The following is a 20941-nucleotide window of genomic DNA, read 5'->3' as shown; positions in this document are numbered from 1 at the left end:
GGAGGAGGGCGGGACCAGGGCTGAGGGGCGGGGCCTGTGGGAGGAGGGCAGGATGGGGAGGGGAGGGGCCTGTGGAGGAGGGCAGGATGGGGAGGGGAGGGGCCTGTGGATGGAGGGCAGAACCTGGGAGGGCTCAGTGGCTGGGAGAGGGGTGGGACTGATGACCAGTGCAGGGCCTCAGCCAGGATTACTGGGTGAGATAAAACCAAAAGTATGCCTCTTGGGCATTAGGATACTATAATCAAAATACAGCTCCTGTTGGTAAGGAGGTGGGGACACTGGAACCCTCCAGCTGTTGGTGAGAACATAGTGCTAGGCGGAGAGCAGCCTGCGGGGTCCTCAGATGTCTGGCAGCACTGCTGTCCCACCCAGCAGTACTATGAAGAGTTGATACAGGTGTCCTACACCCACGTTTGTGGCGGCAGTATTCACAGTGGACATAAGGGCAGTGAGGCCGGCAGGTGAGTGAAGAGCCCACGGTGGTGGTGGCGTGCCACATGCCTTAGACTAGAGGGGATTCTGACAAGCTGCACTGGGATGCGTCCTGAGGACTCATCTGCTGAGCGACAGAAGCCAGGCACAGGACAGGTGTCAGGAGCTCCATTTGCACGAGGCACCTTGAGGGGCCCGGCTCCTGGAGATGGGAAGCAGGAAGCAGGAGCCAGCATTTAAAGTGGGATAAGGGTTGGGTTTTGCCAGAAGAAAAGCTTCGGAGGTGGGTGGTGCTGATGTCCCGTTCTAGTGCTCACGAAATCAATGCCCGGGAACTGAGCTGCAGCATGTGACCCTTCCGAGGGCGGATTGCGTTATGTGCGTTCAGCAGGAAAGCAAGGACAGTGCCTGCCGCAGTTGTGACCTCAGAACTCTGAGCCTTCCTATCCAACTTGGGTCACTTAAGAACAATGTATTCTGAATTAGACTCATCTGCAACTGAGATTCCTATGGCTTAGCCTAGCACAATCAAGGTGAATAAACCTGAAAGGTGACTCAGATAGGAAAATAGAGTGTGTGCATAAGTGTGTGTATACTAATCTATTTTTAGCAAGAACTTGCCCCTGTCAAGCCGAAAGCCAATCCCATGCACCTGCGTTTTACAGAAGTGAAAAGCCTTCTGGGGTCTTCAGCTTTAAATTAGTGTCCTGTTTAGCAGGATCTACTGTCCTGGCTTGGTCCTCTTACTTCTGACAGTGCTGAGAACAGAGGGGACACCTGGTTCCTTGCACTTCCACAGTAGAAGTGGCCAACCAGGGACCCAGAGAGAGGATGATTTCCTACGTGGGTGTGATGCTTGGAAGCCCCAAGTGACAAGCGATGAAAGAAATCCTTCGAGTGACGGCCAGCATGTGAGCGAGCCACACAGGGCGAGGGGCACTGGGTGAAGGGCCCATCCTCAACCAGGGGAGAGAGACAGAAGCTGCACCCACCAGTTCTCACCTGGGCTCGGGGCTGGCAGGGACTGAGCCCTCCTGGGCCTAGCCCTGAGTCCCACCAGTGAACCACCCAGGGGACATGGGCACTGTCCCTCATGATCTCCAGGCCAAGTCACCACTCCTAGAAATGCTCCTGCCTGGAGGAGAATGAGGTCTGCTCCCACCCTGTGTCCCCCGAAGCAAGAGAGGAAGGGGAAAAAGGTTATCAGAGTGAGTTTATTGAGCCCTGAGAAGATGAGAGGTGGTAGACAGGGCAGGTGACACGAAGACAGGCGGGGCTTGTGGGAGGCAGGAGGGAGAGGCAGGTCAGCATAGTGGACACAGGGAAGTCTGTCCTAGAGGGTGCGCAGTCACCTAACCCTGCTCAGGAGCAGACTGGGGGAACTGTGAGGGGACCAGGTGTGGGGTGGGCCTGAGCCCACTGGCTCTGGGGACATGGCTGGTCAGCAGCAGGACTTCTGGCCCAAGGAGACACCACAGCAGGCCGGGCGGGAACAGGTGGGGCGGCAGAGCAGGGACACACAGGAGGCCGGGCGGCAGCAGCTGGGCTGGCAGGAGGAGGCACAGCAGGAGGAGACGGGCACACAGCAGGCGGGCCTGCACACTGGGCGGCAGAGCAGGGACACGCAGGAGGAGGGTCTGTAGCAGCAGACGGGCTTGCAGCAGACGGGCACGCAGCAGGACGGCTGGCAGGGGGAGGAGCTGCAGCAGTCAGACTGGCAGCTAGACTGCTGGCAGCAGGAGGAGGAGGCTCCAGAGCAGGCGGGCACACAGCACACAGGCTTGCAGCAGACAGGCTTGCAGCAGAGGGACACACAGCAGGACGGCTGGCAGGGGGAGGATGAGCAGCAAGAGGGCTCACAGCAGGACTGCTGGCAGGGGGAAGAGGAGCAGCAAGAGGGCTCACAGCTAGACTGCTGGCAGCAGGAGGAGGAAGCCTCAGAGCAGATGGGCACACAGCACACAGGCTTGCAGCACACAGGCTTGCAGCACACGGGCTTGCAGCAGAGGGACACACAGCAGGACGGCTGGCAGGGGGAGCAGCTGGAGCAATCAGACTGGCAGCTAGACTGCTGGCAGCAGGAGGGGGTGCAGGAGCTGGTGCAGACTGATTGGCAGCAGGGTCTGGACACACAGCTCACTGGGGTGCAGACGAGGGACAGGCAGGGGGCTGGGGCGCAGCAGCTGGGCTGGCAGCAGCTGGGGGCGCAGCAGGGGGGCTCACAGTAGCTCTCTGGACAGTCGTCCACCTGCCAGGAGGACTCTGGGCAAGAGCTGGAGCAGACGGACATGGTGGAGGCGGCCATGGTGAGTGTGCTGGAGGAGGTGTGGGTGTGTGGGTGGGTGTGGGTGTGTGTGTGGAGCTCTGGGTGCTGGCTTTTATACCTGCCTGGTCCCTCTGGTCCCCAGCCCACAGCCTCTCCTTCCGTGTTGCTGGGCTGGCTCCTGGCCGTCATCGGGGATGCTTGTTTACCTGGGAGGCTGTCCAGCTCGTTAATGTCCTGCCAGCGTCGGGGCCCCTGGAGCGGGAGTGGGTTCCGGGAGCAGTGAGTGCTGGGTGTTGTGTGTGGGAGGAGCCTGGCCACCCTGGGCTGCTGGGGCACCCTCCAGCCACTGGGCAGCAGCCTCAGGGCCTCATCTCTCTTGGAGGGAAGCCTGGGCACAGAGGTGTCACCTGAGGCTCACACCCCTCCCCAGGGCCCGTCACCACTGCAGGACGCTTGGCACCTGTACTGAGCACCCAGAGTCCAGGGTACCTGGTGCCCTGCCCGGGGCCTCATGGCTGTGTGGAGCTGGACAGCCTGAGCCTGACCTGAGCCCTGCGCAGGTCCTCATCCCCTCCACCTCTCCCTGCCTCCTCCCAGTGGCCCTGTCCACCTTGTCCCTGGGCCTGGGGGCAGCAGGCCTCCTTTCTCAGGCCAGGATGGTGGGCTGTGTCCTCCCCGCTGGGGCATCAGGCAGCTCCCTGGGCCACGGGTCCAGGTTCTGAACCTCAGAGCCAGGACTGCCCATGGGCCTTAGCCCTCCTTGGGCAGCCCCTCCATTTGCCCTGCCGCCCGCTGTCCTGGGCACCTGCTTTTCCTACCAACCCCCTGTGGGCCCAATTTCACACTTTTCCTTAGACCATATAAAATGCTCTGTCGAGTTCTGCTTCTTCATGGGGGGAGTGGGCTCTCATCAGACTGACCATCTGAGAAAAATGAGGAACCTGGGTAACAATGCAATCTCCACTGGAGGGCCAGAGGACGCACCAGGAGCTGAGCCTGAGGGACCAAGTCCCCGTCACCATCACAGGGGACACGGCAAGGACCACTACTTTCTTGGATTTTCTTCCTGAGGCATTTGCCAGTTCACAGGTCACAGATGAGAGGTTGGGAAAGTGGAGAGAGAGTTCAGTGGTCTTGGGGACTGACCGCCAACATGAAGTGAAGCCAAGTCAGCTCACGAGCTGAGAGGGGAAGGGACTCTGGCCAGGCACTCAGGCTTTTGTGGCAAACGCTGGGTCTAAGTGGGGCTGCTCCCTAGCAGAAGCAGAAGTAAGACTGGCCCCACCTGAACCAGCTCAGAGTGAACTCAGGTGCTCTGCCAGAGCCAACAGGTGTCAGAGCGAAGGTCAGCCCACTGGGAGACAGGGGCTTCATGAAGAAGAAAATGACCTCCACATGTTCACTCACAACGCCTTATTTTTATTCAAAAAGTATCAGGCCTACCAAACGACAAGATCAACTGACCAGAGAACCAAGAGGAAAATCGAAAACCAAACAGACCAAGAGGAAAAACAAAGACCAAACAGACCAAGAGGAAAAACAAAGACCACACAGACCAAGAGGAAAATCAAAAGGCCAAACAGAACAAGAGGAAAAACAAAGACCAAACAGACCAAGAGGAAAAACAAAGACCAAACAGACCAAGAGGAGAAACGAAGACCAAACAGACCAAGAGGAGAAACGGAGACCAAACAGAACAAGAGGAGAAACGAAGACCACACAGGTCCACCGGTGCTCCAGAGATCTGAATGTCAATCATGGGCTTAAAGTAACTGTGACGATTTTTTTTTTAAGACAATGGGGGAAAGATGGAGAATTTCAGTGGCACAATTCTATAAAGGAATCCAAAATGAGTTTATGAATGAAGAACATAATAACTGAATTGAGAAATTGGTAATTTAATACCATTTTCGACAAAGTCAAAGAGAAGTTTAGAGAATGAAGGGAGGTGAAGAAATCAAAATGGAGCCACAGAAAAAAGATAAAAATAGAGAAACAAACATATAGGACTCAGTAGAAAAAATAGGTTTATCCTACAAGGAGAGATGAGTGAGTCGAGGTAGTGAAGTATTGTCAGAACTTTAATTGATGAAAGCTATTAACCCATAGATTAAAAACACACTGAGAATCTAAGCAAGGCAGGTCCATACAACCACCCTGGCCCTGCTGCTGCTGAAACGTAAAGACAGAAAAACTGAAGAGGTCAGGGAGAAGGAGAGACAAAGTGACTTTAAAGAAGTAACAACGAGACTGACAGATGACTCTCGGTGGGCATGTTGGAGGCCAGAAGACGCTGGAATTGTGCCTCTGTCACCTGAAGTCGGCCACAAGCCCGAGGTCTACCCCTGCTGACAAGGTCCTCACAGATGAGCACAGCCGTAGGTGAGGGACGCCGAGAGCACTGGCCGACAGCAGCATCAAAGCTGGAGAAAACACTTAAAGGAGTTTTAGGGTAGAAAGAAAATGATGGAAAGCAAGGAAATTGATAGAGAAGAGGGGCCACAAGGACAGGCACGTGCCGGTGCGTACAGATGAACGTGACTCTGTGAGTGTCTATGAGTCTGTCAACATTGCAGAAATGAAGTACTTGGGAACTGGTCACAGATTCAGAGGGGAGCTCCATGGGGTCACAGGTTCTCGGTGCACCTGGAGCTGGTTGGTAAGATCAGATCCTAGAGCTCCAACGTCACAGATTCCTGGTTAACTACACAGACGACAGAAGAAAATATGACCAAGCGGCAAGTGGGTGAATATGGTGGGTGAACGGCAGCTGCCCCAAATTTAGGTCCACCAAGGACCTCACAGTGTGACCTTATTTGGAAGAAGGGTCCTTGCAGGTGCAGTGGGTAAAGAGGAAGTCACATGGGGTCAGAGCCGTAACTACAATGGTTACTGTCTCTACAGGAGGACGTCGAAGGAAGCCCCGACGCATGGCAGGAGGCATGACGTGGGCAAAGACTGAAGGGAGCAGCCAAGGGCCAAGGGCCAGGGTTTGCCGGGACCACGAGACGCTCCAAGAGGCAAGGAAGGGCTCTCCCCAGAGCTCAGAGAAGCCTGTCCGTGCTGTCACTGTGCCTTCAGGGCTTAGTCTCTGGCACTGCAGGAGCGTGAATCTCTGCCGTCTCACTCACTCTCCTGTGGCGTGTTGTTGGGGCCGCCCAAGGGACTATTAAAATGGAGGCAAATGAGGAGAGACTCTTCAATGCACTCAACCAAAACACTCAAACAAGGGATGAGGGGGTCAACTATTTGTCCTGAACAAAAAGCAAGGTCAGATGCAGGCACTAGCTCCAATGTGCCTCAAAGCCCACCCCCTCAAACAGACGCACGATCACTAGGTGACCCAGGTGTGCAGAGCTGGCTGCTGGGGTCAGACGCACGGTGACTAGGTGACCCAGGTGTTCAGAGCTGGCTGCTGGGGTCAGATGCAGTGGTCACTAGGTGACCCAGGTGTGCAGAGCTGGCCGCTGGGGTCAGACGCACAGTCACTAGGTGACCCAGGTGTGCAGAGCTGGCCGCTGGGGTCAGTTCTCACCTCAGTGATTACTCCTGTGTCCAGCCATTTTCACCTCTTTGGACGCCATCTGTGCTCTTCTTTCCTGGGGTCTTTCAGGTCATTTGCCATCTGGCCTCTGTCTCAGCTGTGACCAAAATAGCTGAACAACTTGGAGGAGGAAAAGTTTGCTGGGGCTCATGGATTCAGAGGTCTCCACTGCTCTGGACCCAAGGTGAGGCAGTGGACCAAGGGTAAAGGGGACAGCAGATGAGGCTGCGCCCCTCCTGGCACCACAGGAACAGTTGGGGGGGGCTGCAGAGGACACACAATCCCAGGGCAGTGGCCCACTCCTGCTGCCATGCCCACCTGCCTCTGGTTACCACCCGGTCAGTCCATTCAAAGGAGGGTGGACTGACCAGGCCACAGCTCCCATGATCCAGTCACTCCACCTCTGAACATTTCTGCATTAACACAGGAGCTTTGGGGGACCCCCACATCCAAACCATAAGAGTAACATTTTCAACTCTGTGTGCCTCCGTGAATCTGGCATTTTGGAAAAGATGGTGATAAAGGGATCGAATGAGGATCAGTGGGGTAAGAGTCTGGGTCGGGGGTGAACTGACCGCGCAGGGCGGGGAGCTGTGGGGTGATGGGAGTCTGCAGATGGATGGTGCTGCTGGCACACCAGGCCCAGGTGTCCACAGTGAGCACAAAAGAAAAATCAGAGTGTCCCAATCTACTAAAGAGTGGACTCTAGGATTAGAACGTCCTACAAAGGACACCACAGACAAGGCTTCCCCAGTGGGTTCTCCAGACAATGGGGAGGGAGACTGTCGGCTCTCCAACCCTCCTCAGCTGCCTCAGGAGGCTGCTGGAGTCGCAGCCTGGGAACTGGGCCTGAAGCCTCGGTGTCCACTGAGAGCAGCTGAGAGGCCACAAGGGTGTGACCCGGGGACCTGGAGGCCTGCGGGGAGTGTGGCCAGGACGGAGGTTGGAAGGGAGCAGGTGGTATGCACAAGCTGGTGCAGACTGGCCAGCAGGAGGACCTCAGCATGTCACAAAATGCCGCCCCACCCAGAGGTACAGCCACCAGAAACGTCACACCTGACATGGGACCCCAAAATAACGAGGAAACAGGCAGATTGAAGAGCAGGCAGCTCCAGTCCTACAGTAAGAGTGGAGACTTCAGTAAGTCTTCCCTGAGCCTCACTGAAAAACTGACTCCCAGAGGGAGGGGGAGGCTGGACGGCCCTAAGACAAGCAGCCCACAGACCAGGGACACTCTCAGCCAAGGACACGCCTTCTCCCCCGCGGGCGGACACCATCCTCCAGAGCCACCGACCTGCCAGCCACAAAGCTGCTCTCAATGACGTAAAGAGACTGAAGTCACACAGACTGTCCTCTGTGACCACAGTGACGTGGAAGTGGGAAGAAAGCGGAATTCACCAAAACGGTCAGTCAGGCCCCAGCACGTGAGGGAGTCACAGGGACCCGGAGGGAAAGGGATGCCTTGGGATGAGGGGAGGGCCCACCAGCCCAAACCTAGGTGTCGTGGAGCCGTGTGAAGGGAAAGGCTCTGAAGGCCGACCTGAGAAATAAAGTGCACAGTCCTGGTCAGAGTAAGTACGCCCCACGCCCGTGCCACACACCCGGCAGTCCCACCGTCAGGGGACTCAGTGAACAAATGAAAGTAAAAACATCTGTGGGCTGGGGCTGGGGCTCAGCGGCAGAGCGATTAGGTTCACTGCTCAGCACCACATTAAAAAAAAGGGAGCATTTGTCCATCTACAACTACAAAATCTTTTTAAAGAAATAATAAAAAATATTTGTAAATGGTAAAAAATAAATAAAAATATAAATAACAAATCAGTGATTCCACACAGTAAGAAACTGTAAAAATAGAAAACTAACTCCAAAGATAGCAGAGTAACCTTTTAAAGATCGCCCACTAAAGACTAGTATTACAGAAGAGATTAGGGGCCAGATAAATAGAGAATAGAAAAACCAATAAGAGAATCAGTGGAAGCAAAGTTGGTTCTTTGAAGAGCCATAGAATGGACAAACTTGACGCTGAGCTGAAAAGAAACCAAGATTCCATCATAAAGGAACATGAGGCGTCACCACCCCCTTATGTGAATAAAGACTAGAGGAGAGCATCCGGTGGCTCCCCCAGGTCAGCGAGGCCGATGACCACTTCCTATGAACACACAAAGGACACACTGACACCATGTGGTGCTTCTTCCTAGAACACCCTCAGTCAGCGCCTGGTTTCCTCTCCTCTCCTCCTGAGTCGCATTTCCTCTAAGGCAGGCTCCAGTCACCCTGTCCCCTGCCCTGATTGGGAGGTGCTGCGCCTGCCCCTGTTTTTAGGGAAGGTTGCAGAGGTGACCTCCCCTTGGTACCTAGAGCTCCCTGCCCAGCCCTTCCAATGGGCCCCCTGCCTGTGGCCTCCATGTCCTGGGACAAGCAGCAGGTAACCTGCTCTTTGTGCGTGAAAGAGTCTGTTTCTGAGGCTGCAGTGAGATTATAGTGCGTCTCCACCTGGCCTCTGAGTTCACTCTGCACGGAGTTCACTGAGTTTCTTAAAAGTGTAGACTCAGGTGTTTCATTAAATGGGACGTTTTGGTCGTTATTTCTTCAAAAGTGTCTGCCCTTTCCCACTCTCCTCTCCTCCTGGGACTCTGGTTATGGGTGTGGTATGTGTGAGGGGCCAACAAGTCTCCTAAGATTTATTCCCTTATAAGTTCTGTCCTTTAGGTGAGAATATCTTAATAAACCTACTTCATGGTCACTAATTCCTCCTATGTTCAGACCCTAGAGTAAATTTCTCATTTCATTTGTTGTTCTCTTCAATTTCAGAAATTCTATTTTATTTATTGTTAAATCAACCCCTCTCCCTCCCTCCCTCTCTCTCTCTCTCTCCCGCTCCCTCCCTCTCCCTCTCCCTCTCCCTTCCTCTCCCTCTCCCTCCCTCCCTCTCTCCCTCTCTCCCTCTCCCTCTCCCTCCCTCCCTCTCCCTCTCCCTCTCCCTTCCTCTCCCTCTCCCTCCCTCCCTCTCTCCCTCTCTCCCTCTCCCTCTCCCTCCCTCCCTCTCTCCCTCTCCCTCCCTCCCTCTCTCCCTCTCCCTCCCTGTCTCCCTCCCTCTCTCCCTCTCCCTCCCTCTCTCCCTCCCTCTCTTCCTCTCCCTATCCCTCCCCCTCCCTCTCCCTCTCCCTCCCTCTCTCCCTCTCTCACCCTCTCCCTCTCCCTCTCCCTCCCTCTCCCTCTCCCTCACCCCTCTCTCCCTCCCCCTCTCCCTCCCTCTCCCTCTCCCTCCCTCCCTCTCTCCCTCTCCCTCCCTCCCTCTCTCCCTCTCCCTCCCTGTCTCCCTCCCTCTCTCCCTCTCCCTCCCTCTCTCCCTCCCTCTCTTCCTCTCCCTATCCCTCCCCCTCCCTCTCCCTCTCCCTCCCTCTCTCCCTCTCTCACCCTCTCCCTCTCCCTCTCCCTCCCTCTCCCTCTCCCTCCCCCCCTCTCTCCCTCCCCCTCTCCCTCCCTCTCCCTCTCCCTCCCTCCCTCTCCGTCTCCCTCCCTTCCCCTCTCTCTTTATTGACATTCTCTATATTGGGTGGAACATCATTCTCCCCGGAGTCTTTCACTTCTGTGTCCATAGTTAGATTTCTGTTTCCTGAGTATGTTTGAGAGACTTACTTTATTTTTTAGAGACTATTTATAACTTTTCTCCTTTATGAATGCTTTTGGTTATACCTGAGTAGACTGTATTTGGACATAGCGCACATACGTGATGATAGGTGACTTCTCGTTTTGTGGGGGTACCTCACGTGGAGTTAGACTGCCCGCGCACTCATCCATGAACACAGGAAAGTTATGTCCGTTCTTTCTCCTGTCTTTCCTGTTCCCACCCTCCTCCCTCCCCCACCCCCATCCAACCCAGGGACCCTCCACTCCTCCCTCCCAGCTCCTACTATGAGTCACCTTCCATACATCACAGAGGACATCTGGCCTTTGGCTTTGGGGATTGGTTTATTTCACTTAGTGTGATGGTCTCCAGTTGCTCTCCACCACATGCCGTAACTCCGTTCTTTCCTGAGGCTGAGTCTCCATTGTGCATGTGCCCCACGTTTCTTTACCCATCCACCTGCTGCAGGCACCTGGCTGGTTCCCTAGCTCAGCTGTTGTGAATGGAGCAGCTGTAAACCCTGATGTGGCCGCCTCACTGCAGTGGGCCGATCTAAGTCCTTTGGTATAAACCTAGGAGTAGACCCTGGTCAAATGGCGGCCCCTTCCTGGTTTCTGAGGCAGCTCCATTCTGCTCTGCAGAGGGGTTGCACCCCCAGCAGTCCACCAGCAGTCCCACCAGCAGTGGGACCTTTCCCCCCTCACCAGCACTCACTGCTGCCTCTGCTCTGGATGTCGCCATTCTGTCTGGAGGGAGGGGGACCTCAGGGGGTTTTCCTTGCCTTCAGAGACTTACTTTAAAGCACCATTTCTGAGTCTCCTCGGGGACAGTTTCTCCTGGTTTTACTTCTCTGTGAGAGGTCCTGCTCCCTGACCTGCCTCGTTACTTTCCTTGAAAGCTGTTCCGTGAATATTAAAATGGGAAAGTCAGGGACATCAGATCCTCCTGTGCCGTTTGTGGCTGCTGGTTTGGGGCTGGCAGTGGTTGTGGTGACCATTTTCTGAAGTGCCTTGTCCTGACTGCATCCTTCCTCAGCTGGGCCACTGATCCACCGAGTTAGTGTCCAGAGAGTGACCTGAGCCCCTGGGACACTGGAGTCAAAAGATGTCCCCCTCCCGGGCTCTGCAGCTGGCCTTGCCCTGTGCTGGGCGCCTGGGCCAGCCTGGGCGGTTTGCTGGGCCATCTCCTCCACGTCCTGCTTGATCAGAGCTTGAAGGTCAGCCCCAGGGGACTGCGAGAGCTGCCCAGGTCTCCCTGAGCAGTGCCCCTCTGTGGGTGGGCCTGGGGCCTCCTGGATGCCCAGGAACATTGGGGGGTCTTTCACCCCTGAAGGGCCCCATCCAGCTTTGCTCAAGGCTTCTCAGGGCGCCGACTGTTTTCACAGACGACCTCCTATGCCCCAGAGGCCAGCTGATGGTCGATCCGCCTTTGCATGTTCTGAACCCCCCACCACCACATTGCTGCTTGTCCCCCGGGGAGTTCTGAGTCTGCAGATATCCAGGCTGCCCCTGAGCCAGTCCTCCAGAGGACAGACATGTCAAAGGGACGGCCACCCTCTTCAGAACCAGTCCCCACCCTGCCCCTCCCTGGCAGTGTCCATCAGTGCACAGAGAGTGTGGGGGCACAGGCTTTATTGATGTTCAGAGAGTGGCACTTCTGGGGACAAGAGAGGGTCAGGAGGACCCAGTCCCGACTGGGGAGGGTGGGTGCCTGGAGCAGGAAGTGGGGTGCAGCAGCCAGCTCTCCCATGGACGGGGAGGAGGGCAGCCAAGGAGGGCTCAGGCCTCAGACTTGGGCTGGACAGGGACGAAGGGCAGGAGCTGGACCTTCTGTGTGAGCTCCCGCAGGCTGGGGTCAGGACACGGGGGTGGGGAGGGGGGACCTGAACCCACTGGCCTGGGGACATGGCCGGTCAGCAGCAGGACTTCTGGCCCAAGGAGACACCACAGCAGGCCGGGCGGGAGCAGGCAGGGCGGCAGAGCAGGGACACACAGGAGGCCGGGCGGCAGCAGCTGGGCTGGCAGGAGGAGGCACAGCAGGAGGAGACGGGCACGCAGCAGGCGGGCCTGCACACTGGGCGGCAGAGCAGGGACACGCAGGAGAAGGGTCTGTAGCAGCAGATGGGCTTGTAGCAGACGGGCACGCAGCAGGACGGCTGGCAGGGGGAGGAGCTGCAGCAGTCAGACTGGCAGCTAGACTGCTGGCAGCAGGAGGAGGAGGCTCCAGAGCAGATGGGCACACAGCACACGGGCTTGCAGCAAACTGGCTTGCAGCAGAGGGACACACAGCAGGACGGCTGGCAGGGGGAGGATGAGCAGCAAGAGGGCTCACAGCAGGACTGCTGGCAGGGGGAAGAGGAGCAGCAAGAGGGCTCACAGCTAGACTGCTGGCAGCTGGAGGAGGAAGCCTCAGAGCAGATGGGCACACAGCACACAGGCTTGCAGCACACAGGCTTGCAGCAGACAGGCTTGCAGCAGAGGGACACACAGCAGGACGGCTGGCAGGGGGAGCAGCTGCAGCAATCAGACTGGCAGCTAGACTGCTGGCAGCAGGAGGGGGTGCAGGAGCTGGTGCAGACTGATTGGCAGCAGGGTCTGGACACACAGCTCACTGGGGTGCAGACGAGGGACAGGCAGGGGGCTGGGGCGCAGCAGCTGGGCTGGCAGCAGCTGGGGGCGCAGCAGGGGGGCTCACAGTAGCTCTCTGGGCAGTCGTCCACCTGCCAGGAGGACTCTGGGCAAGAGCTGGAGCAGATGGACATGGTGGTGGCGGCCATGGTGGGTGTGCTGGAGGAGGGTGTGTGGGTGTGTGGGTGTTTGTGGGGGGAGCTCTGGGCTGTGGCTTTTATATGGGCCAGGCGTGTGTTGTCCCCTGGGCTCCATAGCTCCTCTTCCTGGTTTGTGTTGGGCGGCTGGGAGCCTCATCCACGCGGTTTGTTTACACAGGAGCTGCTCCGCCTGTGACAGGCTGGTCATGATGGAGCAGTGGTCCAGGGCCGTGTCCTTGGTCCTCTAAACAAAATCTCAGGAACAAGGACCCTGGGGCCTGCCAGTGTGCAGGGTCCTCCACCCCGGGGATGGCGGGAGGGAGGTCCAGAGCCTACCCTGGCCTCAGGAACTGGACTTGGGCATGTGAGGCCCAGGGAGCTGGCCAGCAGTGGCATCACTGCCACAGAAGGCCAAGTAGAGTCCAGGGCAGGGAAGCGGGGATGGGCACAAGTGACCCCTCAAAGCACGGCAGAGACCGGGACCCGAGGGAGACAGAGTCCCCCAGGAGACGGCTTCAGGGAAGAGCCTGGAGGACGCGTAAAGACATCGGAGCTGGACACACGCCTGGGGGTTTGGAAGCCGGGCCTCACGGTGGATGAGCCAGAGGGCACTGCAGGCCTGGACAGGCTGGTGTCACAGAGGCCACAGGGGGCCCTAGAGCTTCATCTCTGCTCAGATCTGGATGTCAACAGGAGCCAGCCCAGTGCCAGAGAGGAAGTGACCAGAGTCCAGGGGTCCACCACCCTTCAGAGAGCACACCATGAAGGCCGGGGGTGCAGTCAGGAGCAGTCCCAGGGAATGTGGGTGCAGACCTCAGGAAGAGCCAGGAACCCGGGGACGGCCCTGGGCTGGCCCCCGCCTTGCTGTCCCTCAGCGCCCCCAGCCCATGTTGGTGGTGTGGGGTTCTGGGTTCTGACGGGCAGAGTCCGGATCTGCCACCACAGGGCCAGTCGGAGGCCGTCCACCACCCCAGGGCTTCCCTTCGCCCTCTGTGGACCGGCCCCTTCTGCGTCTTTCCCGGGGTGTGGCCGGACTGGACTTCAGCGTGTGGCCCACTGAATGCCGGTCCACACGGGCCCTGGTCTGCCCTTCTGCGCAGCTGAGCCGGGGCCACGGGCAGCTTCTTTCCGGGGCTCCAGTCTGCAGTGGGGGGGCCTCCCGCTGGTCCTCCGTGGCTGAAGGGCATGTCGATGGCCTCCCGTTGGTGGGGACTGTGCCCAGGGCGCCTGGCGTCCACGCGGGAACACCTGGGCATGGAGTGCTGGGACCCCTGCTCAGGGCCTTCGGGGGCAGGAGGCCGTGGCCTCGCGCTGAGTGCTGGGCCTTGCTGCAGAGCCGGTGACGTGGGGTGGCCGCAGCGTGTTCACTGTGCTCACTGGCCCCTGTTCTCAGCGGCTGCAGCTCCCGACATCTGCAGAGTCCTGCTCCTCCGCGTCCCGCCAGCACCCGGGTCACACGCTCGCTGTGGCTCGGCCGCCTCCCCTAGTGGCTGCGGTGTGCGAAGGTCCCATGTCCTCTGCTGCCCCTGCCTTTGCCCGGGTGAAATATCCCTCTGAGTCTCCAGGCCTCTGATCACCGGCTGTTCTGGACGTCGCGTTTCCAAGGTTCTGTCTGTCCTTGGGTAGGCGTGTGTGGGTCCGTGTGCAGACGTCTCCCGGGGTCTGTGCCTTGCCTTCTGTCCGTCCACAGTGCATCTGGAAGTGAGGGACGTCAGTGAACTCGGCTGCTCTCCTCACAGGTCGGCTCCTCAGCTGAGGGTGCCCAAGGCCGCAGACTCCCCTCTCTGGGTGCCTGGCTTCGCCCTGTTGTCAGCCGGCCTCCTCGGGGTCTCCCCTGCGGGTCTCTCCCTTCCTGGTCGTGACCACCGAGACCTCTACTTTGTGATTCTTTTTCCTCTACTTTGTGTTTCAGTGCCGTTCCATTCCCACATAAAGGTCCGAATCGGCTTCCTGGTCTGAGCCCAAACTCGGCAGGGCCTGGAGGGCCACAGCCTGGGGGGCCACAGCCAGGCTGGGCGCTGCCCCTGGACGCGGGCGCGTGCCCTTCACCGTCCTGGTCAGGTTCCCCCTCGGTGACCTCCTCGTCCTCGTTGGGCACAGGCCCCTTCAGACTTCCTCCTCCACGGCCACGTTTTGTCCCACCGTGCGCAGGACTCCTGATCAAGACCTCCAGTCCCGCCTGTCCGTCGCCAACTTGCGGGGACACGATGCGTCCTGGCTGTTCTGAGCCTGCGGCCCTCACGGCTCACCCGCGGGCTCCGGCCTTCTAGTGGGCCCTGGCTTCCCTGGGCACGGCCTCACCCTGGGCACGGCCTTGCCCTCACTTCCTTCTCTCAGGCCCCTGGGCGGACTTCAGCGTGACCAGGGAGAGGAGTGGGAGGACCCCCACTGGACCCCTGAGGAGGACACGCAGCCTGGCCCTTGACTGTGTGCTGGTGTCTCCTGGGCGCCTGATAGAGGCTGGACAGGGACCGCTGTCCACTTCCAGCTCATGGAGAGCGCCTTAGACATCATGAGGAGCCCAGGACACGGGTCCTGTGGGGTGTCCCCCGGCAGGAAGGTCGTGGGGAAGCGTGTGAGCCCTGGAGAGTGCAGCCAGGCAGAGCCCCCGGGGGAGAAGGGGGTGACGGCAGCGACGCAGGAAAGGCAGGGGCTGCAACGTGCCATCTGACAAGGAATGCCCTCAGCTGCTCAGGGACAGCGCCGGGGATGCACGGGGGACAGGGCCAGTCTGCGCCTCCCTGAGGTGTGGCCGAGGGCCTGCAGCAGGCTTCCTTGGTTGACACGCTTTTCTCTGTGTGTTTTGATTCTTTTTTGTCTTGATCTTGGTATAGTTTCTTGACCCAAGACCCCACAGCCACTGGGGCTTTGCTTTTGAGTGGGTCGGAGGCTGCCCGAGCCGTGGGGCCAGCTGGACACAGGAGGGAGACGGGGAAGTTCTGGGCAGTGGGGTGGCTGGGCTGCTCCACACCCTCCGCAGCTGGGAAGAGCAGGGGTGCTTTCCTTGGAACTGGTGTTCTGAGCTCTGTGGTCACGAGTGGCCGACAGAAGCAGTGGACAGACCGGGGTCAGGTGAAATGCGGTGACCTGACACTATTCTACTGTGTCCCTGCACAGCTCCCCAGGTCGGGAGGGTCTTCAGGACAGACTGACGGTCCCGTGTGCCTCTCCTGCCCTGGACTGAGGCTCTCAGGAGGCTGCAGCCCAACCCGGGTTGGTCCCTGGGTGAGAGGACGGGCCCACCAGCCGGGCCAGAGCAGCACTCCTACTGGGCCACCAGTTTGAGGGTGGACTCTGCCCTGGCGTGGACAGGGCTCACAGACATGGGGTCGGCGAGGAGGGCAGAGCGCAGCAGGCACCCCAGCCAGTGCGGCCGGCTGGGTCAAACACCCAGCAGCTGTGGAGCCACACCACATCCTCCTGGCTGGAAGGTTCCAGAACTGAAGCCCCAGAAGAAAACCTCTCCGTGTTTGAAGCCCCAGCACCGTCCTCTGGCGGCTGCTGTCAGGGAGCTGCTGGGTGGAGACCGACGGCCAGGGCTCCCTCCCGGGTTCCGTCTTCCAAGCTCTGGCTCAGTGTTTTGTCCATCGCCGGGTCCTCGCTTGACCCCTGCCCTCTCCATCTCACCTCTGTCCCCTCCCTCCTTCATTCTTCCCTCATTCATTCCCTCCCCTTTCTGAATTTCCCCCTTACGGCCCCCCCCAGCTCAGTTCACGTATCATGGTCAATGCTCCCCTCCACCTGCTCTGTATCTGCCCCCTCTTCTCCGAGGTTAGCGGAGTCGTGGGGCTCAGTGGTCACCTTTTAGCACATGTCGGTGATGCTCTTACGTCCCCATGGCCACTGGTCTCCTCTCCTCTCTCTGGTGGTTGGACCTAGCACTGGACTCCCGCTGGCTGGTGTGTGGGAGCTAAGATTCACCCTGTCCCAGGACTTACTAGAAAGAGAAAAATGCTCCCCCATAGGTGTGCAAACACAGGCCTCGGGCAGCTCGAGAGACAGGCCTCCAAAGCCGATGACCCCCAGGACTGAGTCCATGGACACTGAAGTGGAAGAAATCCAGCCCAGATAATTTAAAAAATCAATTGTTAAAATGGTGATGAATTAAGGGAGGATCTAAGGAATGGACCAAGGGGGGAAATGCAGGATGTGAAGCACATTTCTACAGAGAGATTCTGAAAAGAAGCCAAAGAAGTCTTAAAAAGGAGACTCAATGAATCAAATAAAAATTCAGGTAAATCTGACTCCAGATGGCAGACTAGAGGGAGGCCATGGTTACTCCGTGGTTCAGGATTCTAGCAGTGGAGCCCTGCTCTGGAAGAGGGGGGTGAAACAGGGGTTTCCCTAAAATTCAGTATTGGACAGTCAGAGTGTCTCAGAGACTCAGAAAGCTGGGTGCATTAAACAAAGAAGACTCCACTGGAGCCCAGTCGGCTGCACACTGGTGGCAGCACTGGCTCAGCACAGAGGGAGGAGAACAGAGAGAAACCTGACGGGCAGATGTATAGAGAAACACCTGAGGTCAGAAAAGCAGCCTGAACTCAGCTGAGCCAGAGACTGCACTGTGCAGTGGTGCCTGAAAAAGTGCTCAGGTTCCCAACTGGCTGGTGGCGCCACCTTGAGGCAGCCATGCTGCCGCTGCAGGAGTCAGGTCCCAGCCAGCGCCTCACACAGCCTAGGGCACACCTAGCAGGACACTAGTGAAACAGGCACAGAGAGGACTGCACCCAGGGGAATCCAATCAGAAGGTCAGAGGGGAGTCCAGCTTGCTTCCCTTTCAGTCTAGCAGTTTATGTGACCAGCTGAAGCAGGTCAGGAGGGTGTGTCCACACTCAGGGATTAAGCCTGGGAAGGCTGTGCTCATGGGCAGCAGAGGGTGTGGAGGATTGGCTCCTGGACCCCATGAGTGGAATTCTTGGGAAGCTCCTGGGATCCAGATCCCAGACAGAATTTGGCAGCTTCCAGGCCCTAGGGGTGTGTTGCTCTAACATCTCCAGAGCAATCACCACCCAACCAAGACCCCGGGGCCTGATTAGACCTAAGTCCCAGCCCCAGAAACTCCACTCAGAACTCTGCAGAAGCCCTGTCCTCAGAGAGCACTGATCTTACTTGTGTAGACAAGACTCCAATTCACAGTTTCCCTCCCCATTCCACCCTGTTCTGGTGAGAAGGGAGCTGAGCGCTACTTCACCAGCTTCTGTTTAGGCCACTCTACTGCAGCTGTGTCATGACATTAAAGGGGTCAAGCCATCCATGACGTGCGTGAGGACCGTTTTCAGCACCGTAGCCCGTGTCGGGTCGACCTAGCATTGGGAACTTCCTGCGCCAGTCCCACGGGGTAAGGTCACCCAAATGCAAGTGAACTTTCCCTCAGCCCGGCAGCACCAGAGATGGGCGTGGCCTGCGGGGAACCGAGCAGCTACCGGCCACCCCTGTCCTGTGTTGGTGAAGAACTTGCTATAGAAAGCCTTTGGTGTGTTCCAATATAAATAGAGCAAATGCGGGCTTTCTCTGTTAGACGCTGGACCTGTCTGGTCCCCTGGCCCGTCTCTGCCCCGACTTTGAAACACCTTTCTGTGTTCTGTGTTATTCCATTGCACTACTTTTCTCAGCTTTTATTTCTCCAAATGGAGACCCATTCCCTCTCCCGTGTGGGACAGGGCAATAAACAACCCAGGCCATAGCCCAAGAAGGAATGGGAAGAAGGACATTGGGCACGAGCAATGACCATCCACTCTGGTCGGCCGTTCTACCGCCTCCGTGGAGACGATTCCATCATTCTTCATTAAGAATCTTTTTCTATTTTTTTTGTCTCTTGCTATGCTGATTGGTTTGTGGACACATACACATATTTGTTTGTTTCTCATTTTTAGCTTTTTAAAAAAAATGCAGTCGTTTTCCCCTGACTTGTCTTTTAAGGGTCAGGGTTCTGTTGGTTTGTTCGGTTTCTGTTGTTTTCCTTACCCCTCTTCTCGTGCTAGCAGCCAATTCTCTGTTCTCGCCCCCTTTACTGTGTCTTCCCACGTTTCTCCCCATCTCCACGACCTGGCTGGCCCCTCCTCCCCTTGTTGCTCTGTGCCCATGTTGGCTGTTCCACACCGTGTTCTGACCCTTCCTGGCACCTTTCCTCTCTTGATGACTCTCCTGTTGCCATGTTTTAGAGATATTTGTTTGTGCAGCGCCTGCTGTTTGTTACTAGTGCTGTGGATGGCACAGTTGACGCCTGCTGTTTACTTCATGCCATCTCTAGTTGATGGTTATTTATGGTTCCTGCTCTTGGCAGCTGCTGACCTCACTATTCCTGTTGGTGTGGTGATCCGTGCTGAGGGTGGCAGAGGCCACGGGTCTTTATTTTAATGCTGTTTCTTGTTTGTTTTGGTTGTTGCTATTGTGTTTTTTTTTTTTCTGTGAGGTGTGGGGAAGCTACAGGGACACTATAAGTTCACAAGGTACAGACTGTCGCTGAACCTAACGCAGCCAAAGGCAGAGCACCGTGCTGCACGCACAGATCAGTGGCACTCAGCCTCCAGCTCAGATGCAAACAACAGAGAGATTAAAAACAAAACCATGACCATGACCCAAGCAGAAATGGCTGGGAGCAGGGGCCCTCAGGTCCCATCTCAGACATTTAGCGCTATAGTAAAAGCAGAGAAGACTTACCAAAAGGCTGTGGGTTCACACCCAGGAGGGGCCTCAGGCTGAATCACTCCATGACACTTTGGCAAGAGGAGTCTGTTCCTTAGAAAGACCCACACTCATAAGAGTGGAAGACAAATCCATCCCAACAGATGGATCAAACCCAACACGGTAATATAAAAAAAATAAGGTACCACGATGCTTTCTAAAGTACATAATTCCCCAGCCACTGACTCCACAGATACAGGAATGGTGAAATATCAGCCCAAGAATTCCAAAGAATGATTGTAAAATGATCCATGAGTTCCAAGAGAATACAGAAAACAACCGAATGAATCATGGACGTCAATACATGATACGGATGAGAAATTCAACAGGGAGAAAGAGATATTGAGAAAGAGTCAAACAGGAATCTCCAAAATGAAAGATACAATAAACCAAACGAAATGTTCAGATGAATCTTTATAATAGTGCAGACCACACTAAAGACAGAATCTCAGAGCTGGAAGACCAAGTGGCCAGTGTTGAACATTCAGATGATATTACAAAAAAAGAATAACACGACCAGAATACACAAGACCTCTGGGACAATACTAGGAGACTGAATTTAATAATCATTGGAATTGAAGCAGGTTCTGAGGTACAAGATAATGGAAAACCTATTTAGGGAAATAATAATAGAAAAATTTCCAAACCTTGAAAATGAGATGGGCATCCAGATATATCCAGATACAGGAAACATTCAGAACCCCAAATAGAAAAGGTTTTAAAAAGAACATTTTCACAACACATTATAATTAAAATGCTTAACACGACAGTAAGAATAGAATTTTTAAAGCCTCAGGAGAGAAAGATCAGGCCACAGAGGCAACCCAATCAGAATCACTTCAAACTGCTCAGCACAAACTCCAAAAGCCACAAGGGTTTAAAGTGATGTGTTTTAAGTCCTGAAAGAAAATAACTGTCCACCAAGATTGCTGTACCCAGCAAAGGTATCCTTCAAAGTCAAAGAAGAAATAAAACTTTCCAGAATAAGCAGAAATGCAAAGACTCCATGACTACTAAGTCAGCACTACAGAAAATACTTCAAGAAATACTCCACACAGGGGCTGAGGAGGTGGCTCGTGGTAGAGCCCTTGCCTTGCATGCATGAGGCACTGGGTTCGATCCCAGCACCACATAAAAGTAAACAAATAAACATATTGTGTCAAAAAAAGAGTTTAAAAATTGTTTTAAAAAGAAATATTCCATACAGAAGAAATCAACAGCAAACCCCAGAGCTCCCAAATGAGCAGATCTTATTTGAAGAGGAGCTAAGCAAGTGAGAGGCAAGACCCAATCAAAACATTAGAAATGAATCAAAATGGAGGAATCAATAAACATCTCTCTATAACAGCACGGAAGGTAAGTGGTCTGAATTCTTGAATCAAAAGACACGGCTGTCAGGATGGATCAAAGACAAGCCCCAGCTGTGTGCTGTTTGAAGAGCCCACCTCACCTAGAGGGAGCCAGGCTGAAAGTGAGAGGGTGGGACTGACGTACCATGTGAACGGAGCTCGACAGCAACCCGGGCAGCTAGAGAGAAAAACCAGGTCACTTCCTACCGGTAAAGGAACCAGTCAACAAAAGGTCATGATTATAGTAGATATTTATGCCCCACATATTGAT

At 56.0% G+C, this 20941-nt stretch overlaps 3 protein-coding genes across 10 annotated transcripts in view; all 3 read right to left on the bottom strand.

Annotated features, from left to right (window-relative positions):
- The window catches only part of Tspear (thrombospondin type laminin G domain and EAR repeats), an 86653-nt gene that overhangs the window by 29655 nt on the left and 36057 nt on the right, over nucleotides 1-20941 (bottom strand). The gene's annotated exons all lie outside the window — the stretch shown is intronic.
- LOC143408324 (uncharacterized) lies at nucleotides 1874-2737 on the bottom strand. 4 transcript variants are annotated; one of them, XM_076867924.1, is made up of 2 exons: nucleotides 2396-2737; nucleotides 1874-2287 (listed from the first exon to the last, which is right to left on the bottom strand). In XM_076867924.1, the coding sequence occupies exons 1-2, from the start codon at nucleotides 2735-2737 to the stop codon at nucleotides 1874-1876; spliced, it is 756 nt and encodes a 251-aa protein (XP_076724039.1). The 4 variants fall into 4 exon arrangements, with proteins under 4 accessions (XP_076724039.1, XP_076724041.1, XP_076724040.1 ...); XM_076867926.1 differs by having other exon boundaries at nucleotides 1874-2227; XM_076867925.1 differs by having other exon boundaries at nucleotides 2411-2737.
- Nucleotides 8452-12646, bottom strand: LOC143408336 (uncharacterized). 5 transcript variants are annotated; one of them, XM_076867966.1, is made up of 3 exons: nucleotides 12305-12646; nucleotides 11815-12196; nucleotides 8452-8471 (listed from the first exon to the last, which is right to left on the bottom strand). In XM_076867966.1, exons 1-3 carry the CDS (start codon nucleotides 12644-12646, stop codon nucleotides 8452-8454), a joined length of 744 nt encoding a protein of 247 aa, XP_076724081.1. The 5 variants fall into 5 exon arrangements, with proteins under 5 accessions (XP_076724081.1, XP_076724079.1, XP_076724080.1 ...); XM_076867964.1 differs by lacking the exon at nucleotides 8452-8471 and having other exon boundaries at nucleotides 11783-12253; XM_076867965.1 differs by lacking the exon at nucleotides 8452-8471 and having other exon boundaries at nucleotides 11783-12196.

The sequence above is a fragment of the Callospermophilus lateralis genome, chromosome 10 (assembly GCF_048772815.1).
Source record: "Callospermophilus lateralis isolate mCalLat2 chromosome 10, mCalLat2.hap1, whole genome shotgun sequence".
NCBI lineage: Eukaryota > Metazoa > Chordata > Mammalia > Rodentia > Sciuridae > Callospermophilus > Callospermophilus lateralis.
The sequence above is the reverse complement of the archived record's forward strand: the minus strand, read 5'-3'. Positions and strand labels throughout refer to the sequence as shown.